This window comes from Kryptolebias marmoratus, linkage group LG17 (assembly GCF_001649575.2).
Source record: "Kryptolebias marmoratus isolate JLee-2015 linkage group LG17, ASM164957v2, whole genome shotgun sequence".
Lineage (NCBI taxonomy): Eukaryota > Metazoa > Chordata > Actinopteri > Cyprinodontiformes > Rivulidae > Kryptolebias > Kryptolebias marmoratus.
The window spans coordinates 19,089,018-19,107,429 of record NC_051446.1 but is presented as its reverse complement, the minus strand read 5'-3'; the positions used below and the strand labels follow the sequence as shown (position 1 = coordinate 19,107,429).

The 18,412-nt window shown below is 41.1% G+C and overlaps 1 protein-coding gene across 2 annotated transcripts in view; it reads left to right on the top strand.

Annotated features, from left to right (window-relative positions):
- LOC108249009 (zinc finger MIZ domain-containing protein 1) overlaps positions 1–18,412 on the top strand; it is a 110,330-nt gene that overhangs the window by 70,618 nt on the left and 21,300 nt on the right. For both annotated transcript variants that reach the window (XM_017438136.3, XM_017438126.3), the window contains exons 3-5: positions 2,129–2,248; positions 8,652–8,765; positions 12,092–12,197. In XM_017438136.3, the coding sequence (XP_017293625.1) occupies positions 2,180–2,248; positions 8,652–8,765; positions 12,092–12,197 (289 nt within the window). In that variant the 5' untranslated portion in view covers positions 2,129–2,179. The remainder of the gene's footprint in view (positions 1–2,128; positions 2,249–8,651; positions 8,766–12,091; positions 12,198–18,412) is intronic.

Here is an 18,412-nt window from a genome sequence, read left to right as displayed (position 1 = left end):
TGACTCCCCATGGGTCAACTATCAGCCTTAACTTCAAGTTAACAAGGTCAAAGGTCACGAGAGCCCATGTGCTCTAACTCTTCAACCGTTAGACGTAGGAAGGTCAAACCTCACACCATGGCACAGGACTGGTATTGATCCTGACTGAAGGGAATTTGGGACATTTGCTGTAAAAGCCACCTAGTGGACGGTGCAGGAAAGGTGCAAGAGCATAGACTGCGGTCGCCAGAGCTCCCGCGATTGCAAGAGCTCCCGCGGTCGCAAGGCCGGAGCGGCGCTGAGCTGCGAGGGCCGCCCAACGCTGCTTGCAGCTTTAATTTGTCTTGTGTTTTATGGTTTCGTGCCACCCATCCGAGCTGCTGTACTTTAGGTCTCTCTATTTTAAATGAACTTAAATGGGATCGTTCATATCTTTTGAAGTAGGTTTCTGTGGAATGGTTATGAACAAAAAGTGTCTCCCCTGTTGAAGATAGATCTTAGAATGACCTTAGTTTGAAAAAATACAAATGAGTTTGGACCAGAAAAGATAACAATTGTTCATAAAGTTTCCTCAAAACCCACCTTTAAGAGATCTAAAACACTGCTTTAAGTATTTTTTTTTCCTTCCAGACAACAAATCAGATTTGCTGACTATGTCTCGTACACACCTTTAAATGATTAAACAGTGAGTTAATCTTTATATGAACAACTCCACCCTTCATCAAAGACGTTTGTTTTGCGAGCTCAGTGTGAGACATCAGAAATGTGAGCAAACAGATACTTTCCCTCTGAGTGGGAGAAAAAAAAAATCCTCAGATGTCTCTTTTTCTTTATGAGCTTTCTAATTTATGAAGAGGAATGCACTCGTGTGCCCTTCTCTCCTCTCAAGTACAGGCATGAGCAGCTCCAATAGGTAGCATAAAAGCTCTTTAGCTGTCTAGTGGAGTAGATTACCGGCCCTGCCGTTAAATTCAGCCAGAGACCCCTAAGTGAGCATTATCAGTATGGTGCAGCATGCTGCCTCCTCTCTTTTTATTTCCCTCCTCTCATTCCCTCCATCATCTCACAGGTACTTTGTGCAGGGAAATTTCTCACTGTGAGATGGTAATGGAGAAAGATGGTGAGGGGAGGGGGTGGTGGAGTGAGAGACGATGTGCCACAGGATGAGAAGCCCCCTGCAGTAGCAGAAAGGAAAGATGGAGACACCAGGAGATGTAGGGTGGGGTGGGGGGGGGGAACGATGAAAGAGGCACTCTCCACTCCTCGTAAATGTACCTATTAATTCACTTACCCCTCCACTTTGAGACGCAGGTCACTCTGAGTTACAGCCGACAGCTGTTTTGTAATATTTATTTGACACTGAACGCAACATTAAATCAGTCTCCCAGAGGCAAAACTGATAACCTTTAATGCAGCTTGTAATATTTTTTAACTTGAGATAATCTTATGTATTATGTCATATCGCAGCCCTCTTTGTTTGCCCTCTGTGAAAAATTGTTCTCTTAGAAAGAATCAAGAAGAAAAACAGGGAATGGTTTCCATAAGCTCCTGTTCCTGAATCAATAGTGTGCTGTGAGGCATTTTGGTTGGGAGGAACTCTGTGAGAGTGATTAGAGGAGGGAGGGGGGATGATATGTAGAGCATGTCTGGGCCCAGGGTACAGATAATTGTTAACCAAAGATTACATAATGGCTAAGTAATGTAAACAGAGAACCACATGCCAAGTTAATGTTCTCACAGAGCAGGATGGAAGAGCCTCACGCAGTTTCCTCAGATAATGCTGACAGACTGTGAGGTTTGACGCATTACGTGCGCGTCTGTGTCCCTCCACCTCAGTTCATTTTCACCCAAAGGCGTTTTAAACACGGCCAGACATCCTGCCTTAAGTCCAGCGTGTCATTTCCAAAGGTGTGTGGCAGCGTTCAGGGGGCAACCGCCAGGGCTTGTTAAGGGTGTCACAGGAGCTGAGAGGAATGTCATCCTTTGGGCTCTTTGAGGTGCTTGTCACCTGCCAAATCAATATCTCCCTGCTCAGCTCACAGCACTGCACACACACACAAAACAGCCGCGGTATCCTGGTGGTGATGCAATTGGCATCTTCCCTTTGGAAAAGCTGAGCCTTTAACTCTTGTACATGTTTCTATTGCAGAACTCTCCAGTTTAATGGCTGGCAGATAGAGGCCAAACGGGGACAATCAACATGAACTCGATTCCGTCGATGGACAGACACATTCAGCAGACAAATGACCGTCTGCAGTGTATCAAACAGGTGAGCTTGATACAGTTTTCTGATTTAACTGGATGCTGGCATTATTGTTATGAAATATTAAAGGTACTCACTGCAAACTATGAACTCAAACATAAATATGTTATCTTAAATTACATCTAATGGTGCAGTTTGAACAAGTTCACTCCAGTTGTTTTCTAGATGCAATTCTAAAAAGTGGGTATGCACTCAATGTAAACAAAGCACCTTTACCTGCATACTTTACTCAATAAATATGAGCGTAAATACGCACCTATACATCAAAATGGTTGGACTTCTCCACCCCAAATTTTTCAGAGCAAGCACTGTTTGTTTTGTTTTGTATTTGTAGGATTTAGATTTCATTTTTCGGTTCCATAACATGTTCCAATGGCGGGGTTGATTATTTAAAAGGGATATTTTGTACTGAAAATTTATGTAATTTATTTTGTGGCAAAGTTTGTGGTTACATCTGGCCCAAATTTTGTGAAGATTTTTTTTATTATTATTATTTTCTGTGACTAGTTTATACAATAACACGTTTGGTAATGATTTAGTTTCTTTAACCTGCAGTGTTTCAGTATTAGTTCTGTTTAGGATGTTTTTGTCAACCACAAGTGGTTTTAAACCTCACAAATCCAGTTTTAATGATTTCCTCTACAGCGCAGGGAGAACACATTAGCCTCTGGCTTCAGACAAATATTCAACTCTTCAGCCTCCAACTATGTCAAATCAAAAGAAATGAACAAAAAAGAAAAAAGAAATTATTGTTAACAACCTCACTTCCTCTTTAGGAGTGTACCTGTCCACCGTCAGAGTTAGAATGCTTCCCTGGCTTCCTGTTTGACCAAAGTAAAGTGACTAATCTGCTCAGCCCGATTATCAGGGCCCTGGTGTGACTCAGGTTACTGACTGGCGGGGGGTCAAAGAGCAAAGAGTCTCCTCCCTCCCCCTTCATTATGACTCTTCTTTCCCCCTCTCCACCGCTGCCGACTCCCAGCAAGTCCTTTTGTTCTCTTCTCTCCACCGTTTACGGCGGGACGAATCACTGGCAGAATTAAACAGACATGCTTGCGTAACCCCGGGCTACGGGGCTCTCCCTTTGATCTCTTCTCTTAAACTGATGGCGCGTTTTGTTTCTGTGCTCGGTGCTGAGGTCCTCCTCCCTCAGAAAGTACATGAAGGAGGCCTTTGAGGCGGTATATGGAGGTAAACGTGGAAGTGGCAAGTCGTTTTACCCGCAGCAGGGAGTTTGAGACAATATGAGACAGGGTGAATGTTTGAGGAGCAATCAGAAGGAAGCCCCTACAGTATCTGTAGCTTTGATGTTCTTAAGTAATAAGGCAAAGAGAGGTAAACACTGCCTATCTTCAAGTCTGGTTACCTTCTTCACAGCAGGGTATTAAATAATTCAATATCCACTACTCTAGCTGTAATGAAGATGGGGATAGTCTCTTAAAGAGGGTTCACAGAAGTGCAAAAGGGGTTTGAATGTGTGTAACAACAGTTTACACAGTTCAAATGCTGCAGGGTTAAATGTATTAACCCCACAAGACAAAAATTTAAACAAATCCATCCCAGTGTTAGCGCCTGAGGAGGCAGGACATGGGTAAACATGCCAATTAGAGAGATCCATAGCACACAAGTAGGACTCCAGTCTATCTAATAAATGGTTAAGCGCGGGGTCATTTCAAATCGACCAGCGAGAGCCCGCACCCTGCTAATAGAGGCAGCTTTGTGTTGCAGACAATCAGGGTTTGGAAGGCCTGCATAATAAATACCATTTATGTCCTGCCAATTAGACTTGCAGCGAGCCCATTCAGCCGGCCGTCTATTTTCCTCCCCGCTCACAAAGATGATCATCAGGGGAGATCAGAACAATTAACTCACTATCTTCTCCCCCTGCTCCCCATTGTCCAATATCCCAGCTATTAAAATCATTAAGGAAATATTGTAAACCAATCCAGCTGTTTGCTTTAATTGAAAGTGTGCGCATGCTGAAATTTGGCACCTCCAGGAAAGTGTGAAAGAGGAGCAGGAATACAGATGAATCCCCTTCCATTGTGGGGTTGTTTTCCAGGAGATGTGACATGTCCGTCTGACTACTCCCAGCCAGTGCAGCGGACAGGGTAACAAATTGATTTTGTTGCTCAAATGATGAATTACTGCTGAGCGCCATGATAAAGTGAAGGGAAATTGGGATCTGCTGACATGATTGAATCATGGCTTGAAAGCTAAATCAGAAAATCATTGCTGTGGTAGTCCTTAAATTACTCTCTTGTTATGAAATTTCAGTAAAGGGATTTTGAAACAATAACTTGACCAAAAACACCTGGAATTAAACACTGATTTTTTTTTTTAAGGAATGAATTAAGCTGTTGTGCTCAAGCCTTGAAAATATTGTTATATTCCTTCTCTTACAATATTGCCAGATGTCATGCTCAAGGTTTGTGTTGTGAATGACTCAACAACTACCACACCAAATTTTATCTCTATTTATGTTAAACTGACTGCAGTAGAACCATATTTGTGTTGGCTAATATTGGTTTATTGTGGTAGTCATCTGGAATTAGTTTGAGTCTAAAATTGAATCAGTTGCAGATGTACATCAAATTATTGGTTTCTGAGTTTCATTAAAGTCCATTCAGTGGTTCCTGAGATATTTTGCTAACAGACAGAGTTGACTCCACCAGTTAATGCTAAAGTTTTAAGGCAAAAAACTCATATTTAGAGTGCGTGTTATGACTGATTCTCAGTCACAAGCACACCAAATTATAGATCAGTATGTTTGAAAATGAACTGTAGCCACCTCTGTGCTTTCTAAGGTAAGTTGATTGTGGCAGCCATCTTTGACTGGATTGGCTCCAAAGATAAATTAGGAGCACTTGGACGGTGTAAACGTCCGTCAAGCCCATAACGTCATTAAAAAACAGTCTGTCCCAGATCACCACCAGAATTTATTCAGTTGGGTTTTGTGACAGCTGAAAATTTGATCAAAATCTGTTAGATTTTAAGTAATCTTGCTAACAGTCATGGTTGGACGGACAAAGAAAACCAACCAACTAACGAAAACATAACTTCCTTGGTGGAGGCAAAGATCTTGTGCAATTTGTTAGTGTTCATATTGTGTTGGGGATCAATCTAAGATACTACCACTCCAAACTTTAGATCAATATTTGTTTTATATCCATTTTTGTGTTTTAAGGTCAGTTGGATGTAGCAGCCACCTTGAATTGTGTTGATTCTAAAAGTTAATCAGTTATATGTTTGTTCAATGATTATTTACTGCAAGTATCATTAAAAATTGTGCTGTGATTCATTAAATATTTTTGCTAATGCTTTCTGCTGGCATGCATTTAGATTCATTGTTTGAGTTAAATTTATAAAATGACACCGAATCAATCAGTGGGCTAATTAACAACTAAGAAACATAAATCTTTTTAAGCACAATTATTATAGTTTGCTCCTTTTCTTTACTTAAAATACCTGTTTTTATAGTTTTAAGACCTTCAATCATTCTAAAAAAAACATATATGTAGGGGATACAACAGAACAAAAACCAATATGTTCGCCTGGTTAACCTCTAAACAGTCAAGGATGCTAAAACCAGCTATCTGATCCCAGCCTAACACATAGTTTCTGTGACAGTTTGTTTTTCTCTTGCATCTCAGAGTTGCACTGTTGTGAATACTTCAGGGGAAAGATGGGTTGCCTGATACTGCTGGTATCTATTTCAGAGATACTATTTTCCTTTCACCGTGTGAAGCCAGTTTCGCTGTCAGCCTCTCCTCTCGGTGATACATACGGGGGCCCTGGCGGAAACCGTGAACTGTCCTCTCGCCGCAGGAGCACTTCCTCAGACTCTCAGCGTCGATATTTCAAGATGAACTGGAGCCGCTTTGTGCGGCTGCCGCATAACCGTGCAGATGTTTTTTGTCTAGCTGCTGCATTTCTCCCAGGGTTAATTGTCTCCATGAATATGTTTTTTTGTTTTTTTTTTCTGGGCATCTGTGAATGTAGCAGCAAATTGAAAGCTGTGATTTTTGAATGGAGAGGGAGTGTGTGCCAGATCGCATGCGCTGTCACTTCAAGTTAGGCTGCAGATGTGCGAGTTGTTTCCAGGCGTGACTACAGAGGACGATTGGATCTGAACAAAGCTCTGCTCTCAGGACACTGCATGTCCTGTCCATCTTTGTTTCACTTGAGCTGGGCTGAGCTGGAACTGCAGCGTAAATGTTGAGTCATTCTCACCCAGGGGATGAGGGTAGGAGAGTGCAGTGGGGGAGGGGGGGGCGGTGGTTCTTGGCCACTAGTTTAGGTTTGATTGGTGGGTTTTGGCCATAAGGAGGGGAACATCTGTGGCGTGGCAGTGCCAACCTCTCCATGTGACAGCGACACTGGTGGGACCAATTGTTCTGAGTGCAAAGAACAGTAATCACTTCAAGCCCAAGTGGTGGTGGTGGTGGTGTTTATTTTTTTCCCCCTCCCTTCTGCATATTCCTCCTCCCTCCCCCTTTTTCTATCCTTAGTGTGCTGATTGCGTGTGTTGTCTAGCTTTCAGACTCATCTAAATTTAGCATCTGTGGATGTGTGTGAGACTATCCGCCAGCAGACATTTAAATGCTCTGCCACATCTTACTCTAACATGTCAAGCAGTAGGCAGCAATCTCAGACAAAGCATAAAATAATCTAGAATGGTTTCATCCACCTCCCCATCCCCACCCCCCACCCTGTCAAACGCCAGCTTTATAAGCTGATATGAAAGCAGCCTTATCAAATCCTGACCTCTGCTGCCCCCTAAAGAGCATTCAAGGAAAAAAGCACTGTACCTCTGCTGCTTCCGCCTCTTCCTCTCTCTCTGACAGTGAAATCAAAGCACACAGACGTATTAAGAAGGCAGCCATTCACTTTAAGCTGACAAACCACTCTATTTACCTTTGATGCCATGAAGTGGGAGTCCATTTGTTCCTGTTTTGAACAAGTGCACTACAAAGGCTTGTGTGCATAATCTTCCCAAAGGCACCAGATTACTGCAGAGTGGACGTGCTGCATGTGTGTGTGTGTGCGTGCGTGCTCTGTTGTGTATAAATTGATTCGTATTGACTTTTGAAAGGTTTAAAAGATGAGATGACCAATTGTGACGCAAACAGCGATTTTTCTGTCTTTATTGCGGCTCTGCAGCAAAACAGACGGCAGGATCAGAGAGTGGGGCTGCCGGCTCCGGGAGGGGAAATTAATGCTGGAAAGGAACGTCTGCGGATCAAGGAGTGTGTTGTCAGAGAAAGTCACAGCTCAGAGCGGGGGACGGCAGCTGAACCGAGGGCTTTCTTGTCTGTTCACCAAGTCATGCAGGGAGATTTTCTGTACTTCGTGCAAGAGGGTGCTGCACAGATCCGAGCACAGTAAAGACACTGCAGCTAAGAGTGGCAGTACTTTAAACCCTACGATGCAATTAATCTGGAGTAGTAAAATTGGATTTTTTTGAAATGGGAAATTTATGTTTTCCTATTTTCCAACTTACTTGGATTTCAAACTAAATGCAAAACCTTTGAGCTAAAGTTGATAAATTCTTTAAAAAGGAGAGAAGGTACTGAATTCATTATATAAAGTATAAGTTTTTATTTTCTAAAAATAACTAAATTAAAGGCCAATCAATCCTTGAAGGAATGCATATTGCCCGCTGCATTTAATGTTAGAGTTTTAGACTAAGATTATATGTAAAGAAATAACAAAGTTGTAGCTGTTTTGGTCAAACTTTAAAAGTAACAATCTTAGGTGATATTGTGAGATGATGCTCAGAGTATGTGTTGTGAATAATCCTCAGCTACTACCACAGCAAATGTTAGCTCAATATCTGTAAAACTGACTAAATCAAGTTTTAGTCCTTTGGTTTGTCATTTCTGATCCAGATTTTCATTTCTTTAACATGTTCAGAGAATCATTTGTTTTTCACGTTAGAATACAGCTAAGAAAGTTATTCTAACACCAAAAATAACCATAAATTTAATTGAATGTATAAGTTTATTAATTGTACTTAAGGTTTTTCCTTTTCATCCCACTGTCAGAGCTCAGTCATATAACTCCAGTTACTGAATATCTAAAAATACTTTTTAAAATTATAATTGCACAAGTTTTTTTAGATTAAAGATAATCTTGAAAGTCTGTTTGTGAACTAGTAAGTGACCTGCTTTCCATCAGATTAATTCCCAGTGACAATAATAAAACAGTTTAGGCACTACAGGTAGTACATAAACAGGAAACAGATCGCAAGAAAGTACTTTTACAGAGCAGATTAAGTATTTTTTTCTCCAAGAAATTATGCAAAGATTTTGTTTTTATATCTATCTAATTAAAAAAAGGTTACGTTCTTGTTTTGTGCTGATTGTCGTCCACACATTTAACAATCTTTTTTTTTTTCCCCGCCCAGCACTTACAAAATCCAGCAAATTTCCAAACAGCGGCGACGGAGCTGCTGGACTGGTGCGGCGATCCCCGAGCCTTCCAGCGCCCCTTCGAGCAAAGCCTGATGGGATGCCTTACGGTGAGTCTCTAGTCCCATCCGCAGTGTCTCTCTCTCTCTCTCTCTCTCTCTTATAGGTTCAAGGACGAGGAAAAGAGCCACTAAAACAACTGCTGCGTTGGCTTTTTCCACAGCTCCCTCTGGGAGACGAGAGAACTAATGTTTAGCTGCCTGATCTTTACTGAGGTCACAGAAAACTAGGAAAAAAAGCACTTCACTCAGGAGAAACTTTTCAGATTTATCCTCTTTTCAGTGACCTTATGAAGAGCTTGTGCTGTAGCTCATGAATTTAGTTAAAAACAAAGAAAAAATTATAAAAAAACAAAAAACACCTGTGCTAAAATGGCTTCAAGCCTCCAAGCATTCAGTTGGCAGAAGGAAAAAAACACATCTATTGTCCCTAAATTACCCTTCGATGCTCTAAACCCTGAACAAACTGTAAAAAAAAAAGAAACAATGACCAGACTGCAGGTGTTTCACTCACCTGTCACCTGAGCTTTAACCTGCTGCTTTAAGAGCCAGATAAAAGGCGCATGTGGTAGCTGTAGGTGCAGAATGTATCCCCTGCAGTCGTTAAGGAAAAGGAGGAGATTTGTGCTCAAACACTAAAGTGAAATCTACTTTGAAGCATCCCTTCATTCGAGCGGCTGCCTCCGCTTTAATGTGCAGCAGCAGGTGACTTTTCCTCCATTGTGCCAATTCAGTTTGTTTCATGTTATGAAAATGTCTCTTGCTTTTGGTTCATGAGCTCTTCTGAGCCGAGTATGAGCTGCGCCGGTGGGAAGGAAGAGAATCCAGTGGAAGTGCAGAATCACTCAGATTTTTACCCTGTTGCCTTCATGCATGTACCTCAACTTTGGTATTTTGTGTTGTCATACAGGAGGCTCCATTACAAAATAAAGGTTCTTAACTAGCAGTAAAATATGTTGCCATCTAATAGCTATTAGCTTGTCAATTTGGTCAGAAATAAATCCAATTTTCTCCAAACTGGGGTCGTTTAAAGAGCTATCTACAACAGGTAAGATATTAAATGTTAGTAACCTTACCCCAGAAGCCTACTTCTAGCCCCATCTTAAAAGAAGAAATAAAGGCTAAACAAATTCTTTTATTTAATCTTAATGTTTGAGATAATAAGACCTTTGTATTTGTATTGTATTTGTATTTAGTTTAAATTAAAGCATTTAAGCTATATGTACCCAATAATAACGCCTTAACCTTCACTGATTTGCAAACGTATGCAAAAATATTCGAAAGAAAATGCAAATTTTGGAGAGTTTATTATTAATTTAACGGCGTAGAAAAATGTGCACTTTAATAAAAAAAATTCAATGTGAGCCTTGAAGCTGCTCGGTCCACACGCCGTGGTTTGGACGGGTCTGATGTATAAGATGTACGCCACATGTTTGCCTGATGGTGGACAAAGCCACCACAACTGCACTGACTGTGTGCAATTAAAGTCCTCGAATTAGAACCACTTTTTTGTAACTTCTTCCACTAAAATTACAATTTAGCAAAACATCCTTCACTGGTTCGGGTTCTAATTAGACAGGCTAAACTCATATTTCTCCCTTTTAATGCGTGGGGGGGATACCTATAAATAAAGGCCAGATATACGTTGTGTGTTCTGGTGTCACGTCGGGACTATATTTACTGAGGGTAATGACATGGTGCAGGCTGCAGTGTTCAGCTGCAGGACTTGTCTTGAAGTGTGACAGTGGGGTTGGGGCCACGAAGACGCGCTGGTCCGCACGGATCCCAGCGTGTCCTAAAGGTCTACATGATTTGTCCCTCTTTGAGCTGATAACAGCTAAATCAAAGCAACGTGTGGGACATAACCGTGATTTACATCGCCTCCTGCAGCACGTTGATGCCTCTCTTAATGTTTCCTCTCAGTGGGTCATCTCTGCTCTGGAGGCCACGTGTTTCTCCTCAGCCCGCTGTCACCCGACTCATCTGGAACTTATAAACTTGTTGCACGTCTATCATTTAAGTCGAAGTGGATCTTTGATCACTGCTGTGCAGTCTGGGAACACAGTAAAGCTGAGGCCTCAGATGAGTTAGACCGGCGGCTTCTGTTGTCAGTAGTTTGCCAATAATTTGAAAGGTGTATATCTTGACAACTTCTACACTTTTTTATTGCCTGTCACCAAAAAGTGAAGGTCGGCTATTATCTTTTTGTCCATGTCTGTATGTGTCTGTTAGCAAAATATTTCATAAATCATTGGACAGATTTTAATGAAACTTGCAGAAACTAATTACTGGATGTATCTCTACAACTGATTAACTTTTGGAATTAGTGCAGTTCAAGATGGCTGCCACAGTAACTAATCTTAAAAAACACATTAAATGCCTGTAACTCAGTCAGTTTTACAGACATTGAGCTTAAATTTGCTGTGGTAGTAGCTGAGTCTGATTCCAAAATCATATTCTGAGGACTAATAGATTGCACAAGACTTTTGTTTAAAATTGTGCTAATAACTGCTTGTAGTGAACTCTGTCTGTCTGTTAGTAAAATATCTCATGAACCACTGGAGAGATTTTAATGAAACTTTCAGAAAATAATCAATGTATAAACTTTTACGACTGATTAGCTTTTGGAGCCAGCCCAATTCAAGATGGTTGTCGCAGCTAACTTAATTTAGAAAACACAGAAATGGCCATAATACAGTCAAATTTACAAATATTGAGTTAATTTTATTGGTTCACAAGATCTTTGCTCAAAACTTTAGCATCTACAGTAGGATCCAACCTCTTTGTCTGTTAGCAAAATGTCTCATGAGCCACTGGACAGATTTTAATGAAACTTTGAGAAAGTAATCATTAGGTGTACATCAATGGCTGATTAACTTTAAGAATCAATTCAGTTCAAGATGGCTAGCACAACAAATCAACATTAGCCAAAACAAAAATGACTTTAACTCAGTCAGTTTTACAGATATTGGGCTAAAATTTCATGTGGTAGTAGCTGAGGGTCATCCCCAACATGTCCATCAGGTGTAACATCTTGCGCATGCATGATGTTATTTTCAAGGTTTGACCTAAACAGGGATAACTGTGTTATTTCTTAGCATGAGATGATTTTAGGCTAAAACTGGCATGAAAGGCGACAAGTGATATACATTCCTTCAAGGAATTCAAACCTTATAATTTACTATTATTATTAGCTGATAATAGTAAGAGAATTTAAAAGATAATCTGAGTACTCTATAAAAATATGTTAGTTTTTAAGCATCACCATTGCTTTGACTGACTCCTTCTGTCCGTTATGGTTATCCTGAATGTGTGAACTATGGCAGCCGCTTTGCCACCGTCCTGACTCGGTGCTGCTTGCTCGTCCGTGTGTTCAGGTGGTCAGCCGCGTCGCAGCTCAGCAGGGCTTCGACTTGGACCTGGGCTACCGGCTCCTGGCCGTTTGCGCTGCCAACAGAGACAAGTTCACTCCAAAATCAGCAGGTAAGGCCAGAGTTTTCTCAACCGCCGCCGCCTCGGGCCATCTGGCCATGCTGGCCTGCTGGAGCTCAAAGTTTCTATTTGCATTCTTGGCAGCTTTTTTTTTTTTTTTTTTAGGACTCCCAACCGTTGCTGCTAGAATGTAGGTGATCTAAGAAAAGTACAGACAGTCTTGTTTGGTTTTTATTAAAATGTCAACTTTTTTTTTTTTTTTTTTGGTTTCAAATGAAGTGTGTTTAGTAGAATGTTTTATTTATTACACGGGGTCACAAACTTCCTGTGTTTACTACCTGCTTACGGTGATGGATTGTTGGTAAAGATGTGGGGGTTTTCTTTGAAGTTGTTCTCAAGTTGAGGGAGAAGCACACTGGAGCACGGCGGGGATGAAGACATATCGGCTGTCAGCGGCTCAAAAGATAACAGAAATATTTTGTGATCTTTTACAGTTGGTGATTTGTGGTTTCCACCTGTCTCGAGTTATGAGAAAATCCCAGCTTTCCGATTGCTCCTGAGTGCTCGGCCTCTCCGCTGAGCCCGAAAGTCAGAGTCACATACTGTTTGAATTTTCCCTCACATTTGATCTTTTTATGGCTATATTGGAGGCTCTAGATCACATTGTTATTATCAATATTTTTAATAATAGTGTTTTGTCCGTGTGTGTGTGTATAAGCATGTGTTCATGTATTTGTCTGTTAGCAAAATATCTCATGACCCACTGAATGGATTTTAAAAAAACTCTCAGAAATTAGTCAGTAAATTTATATCTACAACTGATTAAATTCTGGAGTCAACCCAGTTCAAGATGGCTGACACAGCCAACTAACCTGAAAAAAACACATAAATAGGAATAATACAATAGCAATTTACAAATATTGACCTAGCATTTGGTGTGGTAGTAGCTGAGAGTGATCTCCAACACGTATTTTGTGCTCTAACAAATTGTATAAAATCTTTGTTTAAAGTTTTGCAATTATCTATTTGGAGTCAACGCTATATGTTAGCAAAATATCTTATGTACCACTGGATGGAATTTTAACGAAACCTTTACAAAGCAATCATTTGTTGTACATCTACAACTGATTACCTTTGGAAATCAATCCACTTCTAGATGGCCGCAATAACTAATCAACATGAGGTAAAATTTGGCGTGGTCATGGCTGAGAGATGTTCTCAAAACTCTGAATGTGACGCTGCGTTAGCTTTATTTCCAAGGTTTGACCAAAATGGAGACAACTCTCATCTTAGTTTAAAACTCTGGGATAAAAGGCGGCGGGGTGCTAAGCATTCCTTCGTGAAATGCTAGGCCTTTAATTTCACCTCTGATCCAGAAATTATATTCTGTCTGAAGTTAAGTAAGAAAGCCAAATGTTCTTATTCTGCTTTAATGCTTATTCGAAGCTTAGAGCCTTTGTGAGCTTAGATTAAACTGCCAATTGAATCTTTCTGAGTAATTTCCTGCAACAGTAGTTATTTGAAAAGCTGAAAGTGCTCTTGTTTAAACAGGATCCCAAAGTTTATTTTCTAGACAATTTCACCGACGTACGCTTGAATATTTGGAGAGGAAAGGGAGGGGATTCAGTGGAAAACGCAGTGACGATTTCCAGCGAGCCTCCAAGAAGCGGGAGCACAGAGTCCCCTGTCGAGGAGGATTTTAAACTGCAGAGAAAGTCCCCTCTCTCTGGGAGCCGGGGGGGGGAGGTGCCTCTGAGAGGACACTCCCACAGGGCCCCAGGGGCAGGACCCGCTTCCCCAGGCATCCAGCGGGGCTGTTGCCAAGCGACAGAAGAAGGGAGCGAGTCACATGACGGGGCCAGGATGGCAGTAGCAGGTCAGCCATCCAGCACCGGAAAGCAGAAGAGGCTTTTTGAAGTCTCTGATTTCTTTTTTTTTTTAAATTTTTTTATTTTCACAGATTGTTGAGGCCAAAACCCAAGAGTTCTCAGGCTCATCTTCCCTTTTACAAAACGGGGGAAAAGTAAAGAACATTCACAGGGCTGTGTGCTTAGGAAACCTCACGTCAGTGGAGGGAGCTAATAAGTAAATCAAACTTTCCGTTTCAGCCCGAACTCGTCTCGGCTCTGACGCTCTGTGTGATCAGTCGGCTACATTTCTGTCATGTCATCCCAGTTTGAGCTGAAGGGAAAGCAGAGGAGGAAATCAATGTTTACAGTCAGCTTAGAGCTGAAATGGGTTGTAGCTTTGACAAATTGATTAATCATGGAATGCCTCCAACAATTTGAAGGAATTAGCTTTTTCCTCTTTAGTTGTAAGAACAAGCTTCAAAGGGCAAAATTTAGAACTGCATTAAAGCTTCGTTATCACCACCTATTGATTTTATTTCCTGGCATATGTAAAAAGTTTAGGATAGGTTGTAAATTAAATCCCTTCTCGTTTGTCTGGATTTGAATATTCAGGCTCCATCCATTCAGGAACAGAGTTTTGTGAAAACGCGAAGGATTTTTTTTTTTTCTTTTTTATTGTTTCATACTTTGTGCGCACACAGAAGCAGCATTTTAGGAGCAGCATTTAAATTTTTTAAACCCGGTTTCAGAGTGCGGAAAATCCTTAAACACCACTGTTGTATTCTCACGTGGACAGCTTAAACGCAGCCTTTTGAAGACGGTGATGTCATAGCTCCACCTCCTTTTTAATAGTTTTTTTGAAGGGTAAATGATATATAAAACAAATGTTGCAGAAAAACTACAATATATATCAAGAATACATTAATAAACATGGGTAATGGGAGTAGTATTGAAAGATCTACACGAGTGTGTAATTTACCCAGCGTCCTTCGGTGGACACTCGGTCTGAAAGCATCCATTATGTCCGTGGGCTTGGACTGACACAACTTCCAGTCAATAGTTTATTATGACACATGGTAGAAGTTCCGCTTCACCATCACTCCACAGAAAGGATTGGGTTTTCCCTCTTGCGTTCGCCATCCTCATCTTTTTTTTTTTCTTGTGTTTCAATAATCTCCGGCTGCAGACTCTCAGCTCCACTCTGAAGCCTCTCAGGTCTCCTTTTGGGACACAAACCAGGAGTAGTCCAGTTCACTCAGTGAAAAACACAAATAACGTTTTTATTAAAGTCTTTACCTTGTGATTTTGTGTCCTGCCAGTATTTACTGTCTAATTTTAAAAAAATCCAAAAGTTTTTTGGCTTTTTTAAAGATGTATCAGGGATGAATTTTCATTTGAAAGAGCAAACAAGTAACGGCCATGTAACTTATTTTCATTTGCAGTGTTCGCTTAATTCAAACATTGATTCAGAAAGGAACAGCTGTGTGTGTACATGTTTGATTTTAAGTTGTTTTATCCCCAAAAGTCTACATGACGCAGACTGTATGAGAGGACGCAGGGAGAAACTACTGTTCCTGTGTGGATGGGACCTGAGTGAATCTAACAACTCCTCTTTTATTGAATACATTTAAGGGGGGGGGTCGGCCTGTCCCCTTTGCCTTTGTGGAAGTGGCCCTCAGTGCTGGGACACAGCTGGGGGAGGGGTGTCTGTCTGCTCGTAGTGACCTCTTTGTGAATGGGATTAGCCTGCTCTATTAATCTGTGATTATTTGGACTGTCCAACCGCAGTGCGAGGCTTTGCACGTGGACGTCGAAACACCGTCACTCAGTGTGGAGCAGCTCATTAGGGCCTCCTCCTTCTTCCTGTCTCTGTATCACAGACGGTTTGTACTACAAGTCCTGTTAGTTCGATTTCATCCTAAAACAACCAACGGTATTCACTCGGGTTCGAGGGTGTGCAGAAAAAAAAAAAAAAGATTTAAAAACGCTTTATCGCAATTTCTTCTGCACGAGGGTCGGAGCGGCGCATTCCCAATCGTTTTCGCCTCAGCGGGCTCCTGGAATTCCTTGGCTCAAAAGAGTGAAAAGAGGCACCGAACTTATAGGAGGGCGGAGCAACTAAAGTTTCTCAGCTCCTCGAGCCATTCATTCTCACATGTAACAAACGCCTGGTAAAGCTTCATTCAGCGGATAATTAGTTCTCACTCTGATCAGGCTTGGGTTGTTTTTACACTTGTCTTCCACATTCAGGAGGGTTTTCAAGTCTAATCAGTACACACTGTGGGCTGGAGTTAACAGTGTCGGCCTGATTTAAAAAAACAAAAACTAAGTGTTTTTATTCTTTTGTTTTATGCTCTTTTGTTGGTGGGAATGTGGGTGTGTTTAAGGTGGGACATCAAGAGGCCAGTTTTTTCTAATCTGTTAAGGCTTCAGCAAGCAGGAGCCGGAGAAAGAGTGGGTGTTGTGTTTGTTTGCTCGGTAAAGACAAGGCAGGGTGGCCACCTGCTTCATACCGTATACAATTACAGTGAAATCAAGTCACTTTGTTCACAAAAGCTTCAAACGCTAAATTTTGCCTGGATGGCTTCTCATTTTCGATGGAAGGCTGCGAGCTAAGAAGAACACATGGTAATGCAACAGGTGCCTTCAAGTGGCAGAATAAGCAAAGTGTTGTGGAATAAAATGGGAATAAATTGTTTTAAGACAAGTTGAAGAGTTTTGTGCAAGGTATTAAAATGTCTACAGAAAAGATGTCAAACGTTTGCGTTAAATACAACTTATATTTGTCTGTTTTCTTCATATTATCTTGATTCTGAAATCTAACTGCACAACTCCAGCTGATTAACTTTTGGAGTCAATCCCATTCAAGATGGTTGCCACCTTAGTGAAGACAAAAGTGGCTATGACTCAGCCAATTTTACAGCTACTGAGCTCAAATTTGGTGTGGTAGTTGCTGACAGTCATCCTCACACATCTTACAAGAGCTAACAATGTTACTTTAGATAAAGTCATTTACCAGCTTTGACAAAAAAAACTATAACTCCATCCCTCCTCATCATAAGATGAGCTTAGTTTAAAGACGGCAGGTGATATGCATTCCTTCAAAGAATACTAGGAGTTTTATTTTTTATAAAATTTACAGTTAACCACTGTATTCTTGTGGATGCTATTGTGTGTAATTTTCCCCTGACCTGCAGAGCAGGAAAACAGGCCTTAAAACCCTTAAAAAAAGGGTTTGTCCTGTTGTTTTACTTTTAAAAAAAACAGTCATATTTATATGTAGATTTAAGTAAAAACCTAAAAGTTTAATTTGAAATGTCTACTCAGTTTTTCTTTGATTTTAACTCAGTCAAGTCTTATTCATCTGAACTGTTTGTAGGCTGAACATTTACGGTTTCTTTGTTTTTGCGAAAGCTCAAATAGCTTTATTTGCACCAATCAGTTCTGGGCGTTTATCATCATCAAACTTGAATCTTTGATAGAATTTAAAATAAGTTTGGGTGGTTTGGGAAAAAAAAAAAACAATGTTGTCGTAAAGTTAAAATGATGTTGTGCAGGTCTTTTATGCTTATCTGGGTTTATGAGGTTAAAGGTTGCATACATGGAAGTATGAGTGCCTAATTCACATGAAGACTTTATGATCACTGAAGTCTTCTAGCCAACCATGACTGATGGTTAACCTGCATTAGGAGGCCATAAGTCACCCGCCGCACACTTAGCTGATAGTAAATACCAGGAGAGTAAATACAGACATGAGAGATAAGAGCTGCTGAGCTGCTCTGCCCTTCCTCTCCAGTTGCAGTTTTACGTCTGCAGCAGCAGGCGGTGATTGGTTCCATCTTCTCCATGTGGCTCTGTGCAACATCTTAAGCTTGATTTACATTGTGTCTCTAATCATATATTTATTTTTACCTTTTAACCTTAGATTATTTATTCACACATGACTGCATACACAGCCTCAGGTGGAGCGTTTACCTTCAGCTTACATGTCTTACAGTCATATAATTATTTATCCTAACGCCCATTGACAAATGTGGTATAATCGGCCCCTCCTTTTCTAACCCTCTGTGCATCAACATGCAGCCTCCTCCCGATCCTCCTCCTCCTCCTTTTCCTCTTCCTCCATGCCCCTTAATTACAATGACTAGTTTGATGGATTAAGTCGACTGCGTGTATGCAAAGCCGAGGTTAGGGGGCTGAAATTGCCACTTCACCTGAGCCTGCTTCAGTTGCCACTTTTCCACTCGTGCAGCGCATCTCCCTCACAGCGACGGCTGCTTTAAACGGATTGATTGAGGCTTCTTTTACTCGCTGCTCTGGACTCAGGCCAAGACACAGGCTGTCTAGCACATTAGGCACCACCCCCCTTTGCAAGTTTGAAATGTGAGCTGCCTGCATTTTTTTTCCCTCCCCTCC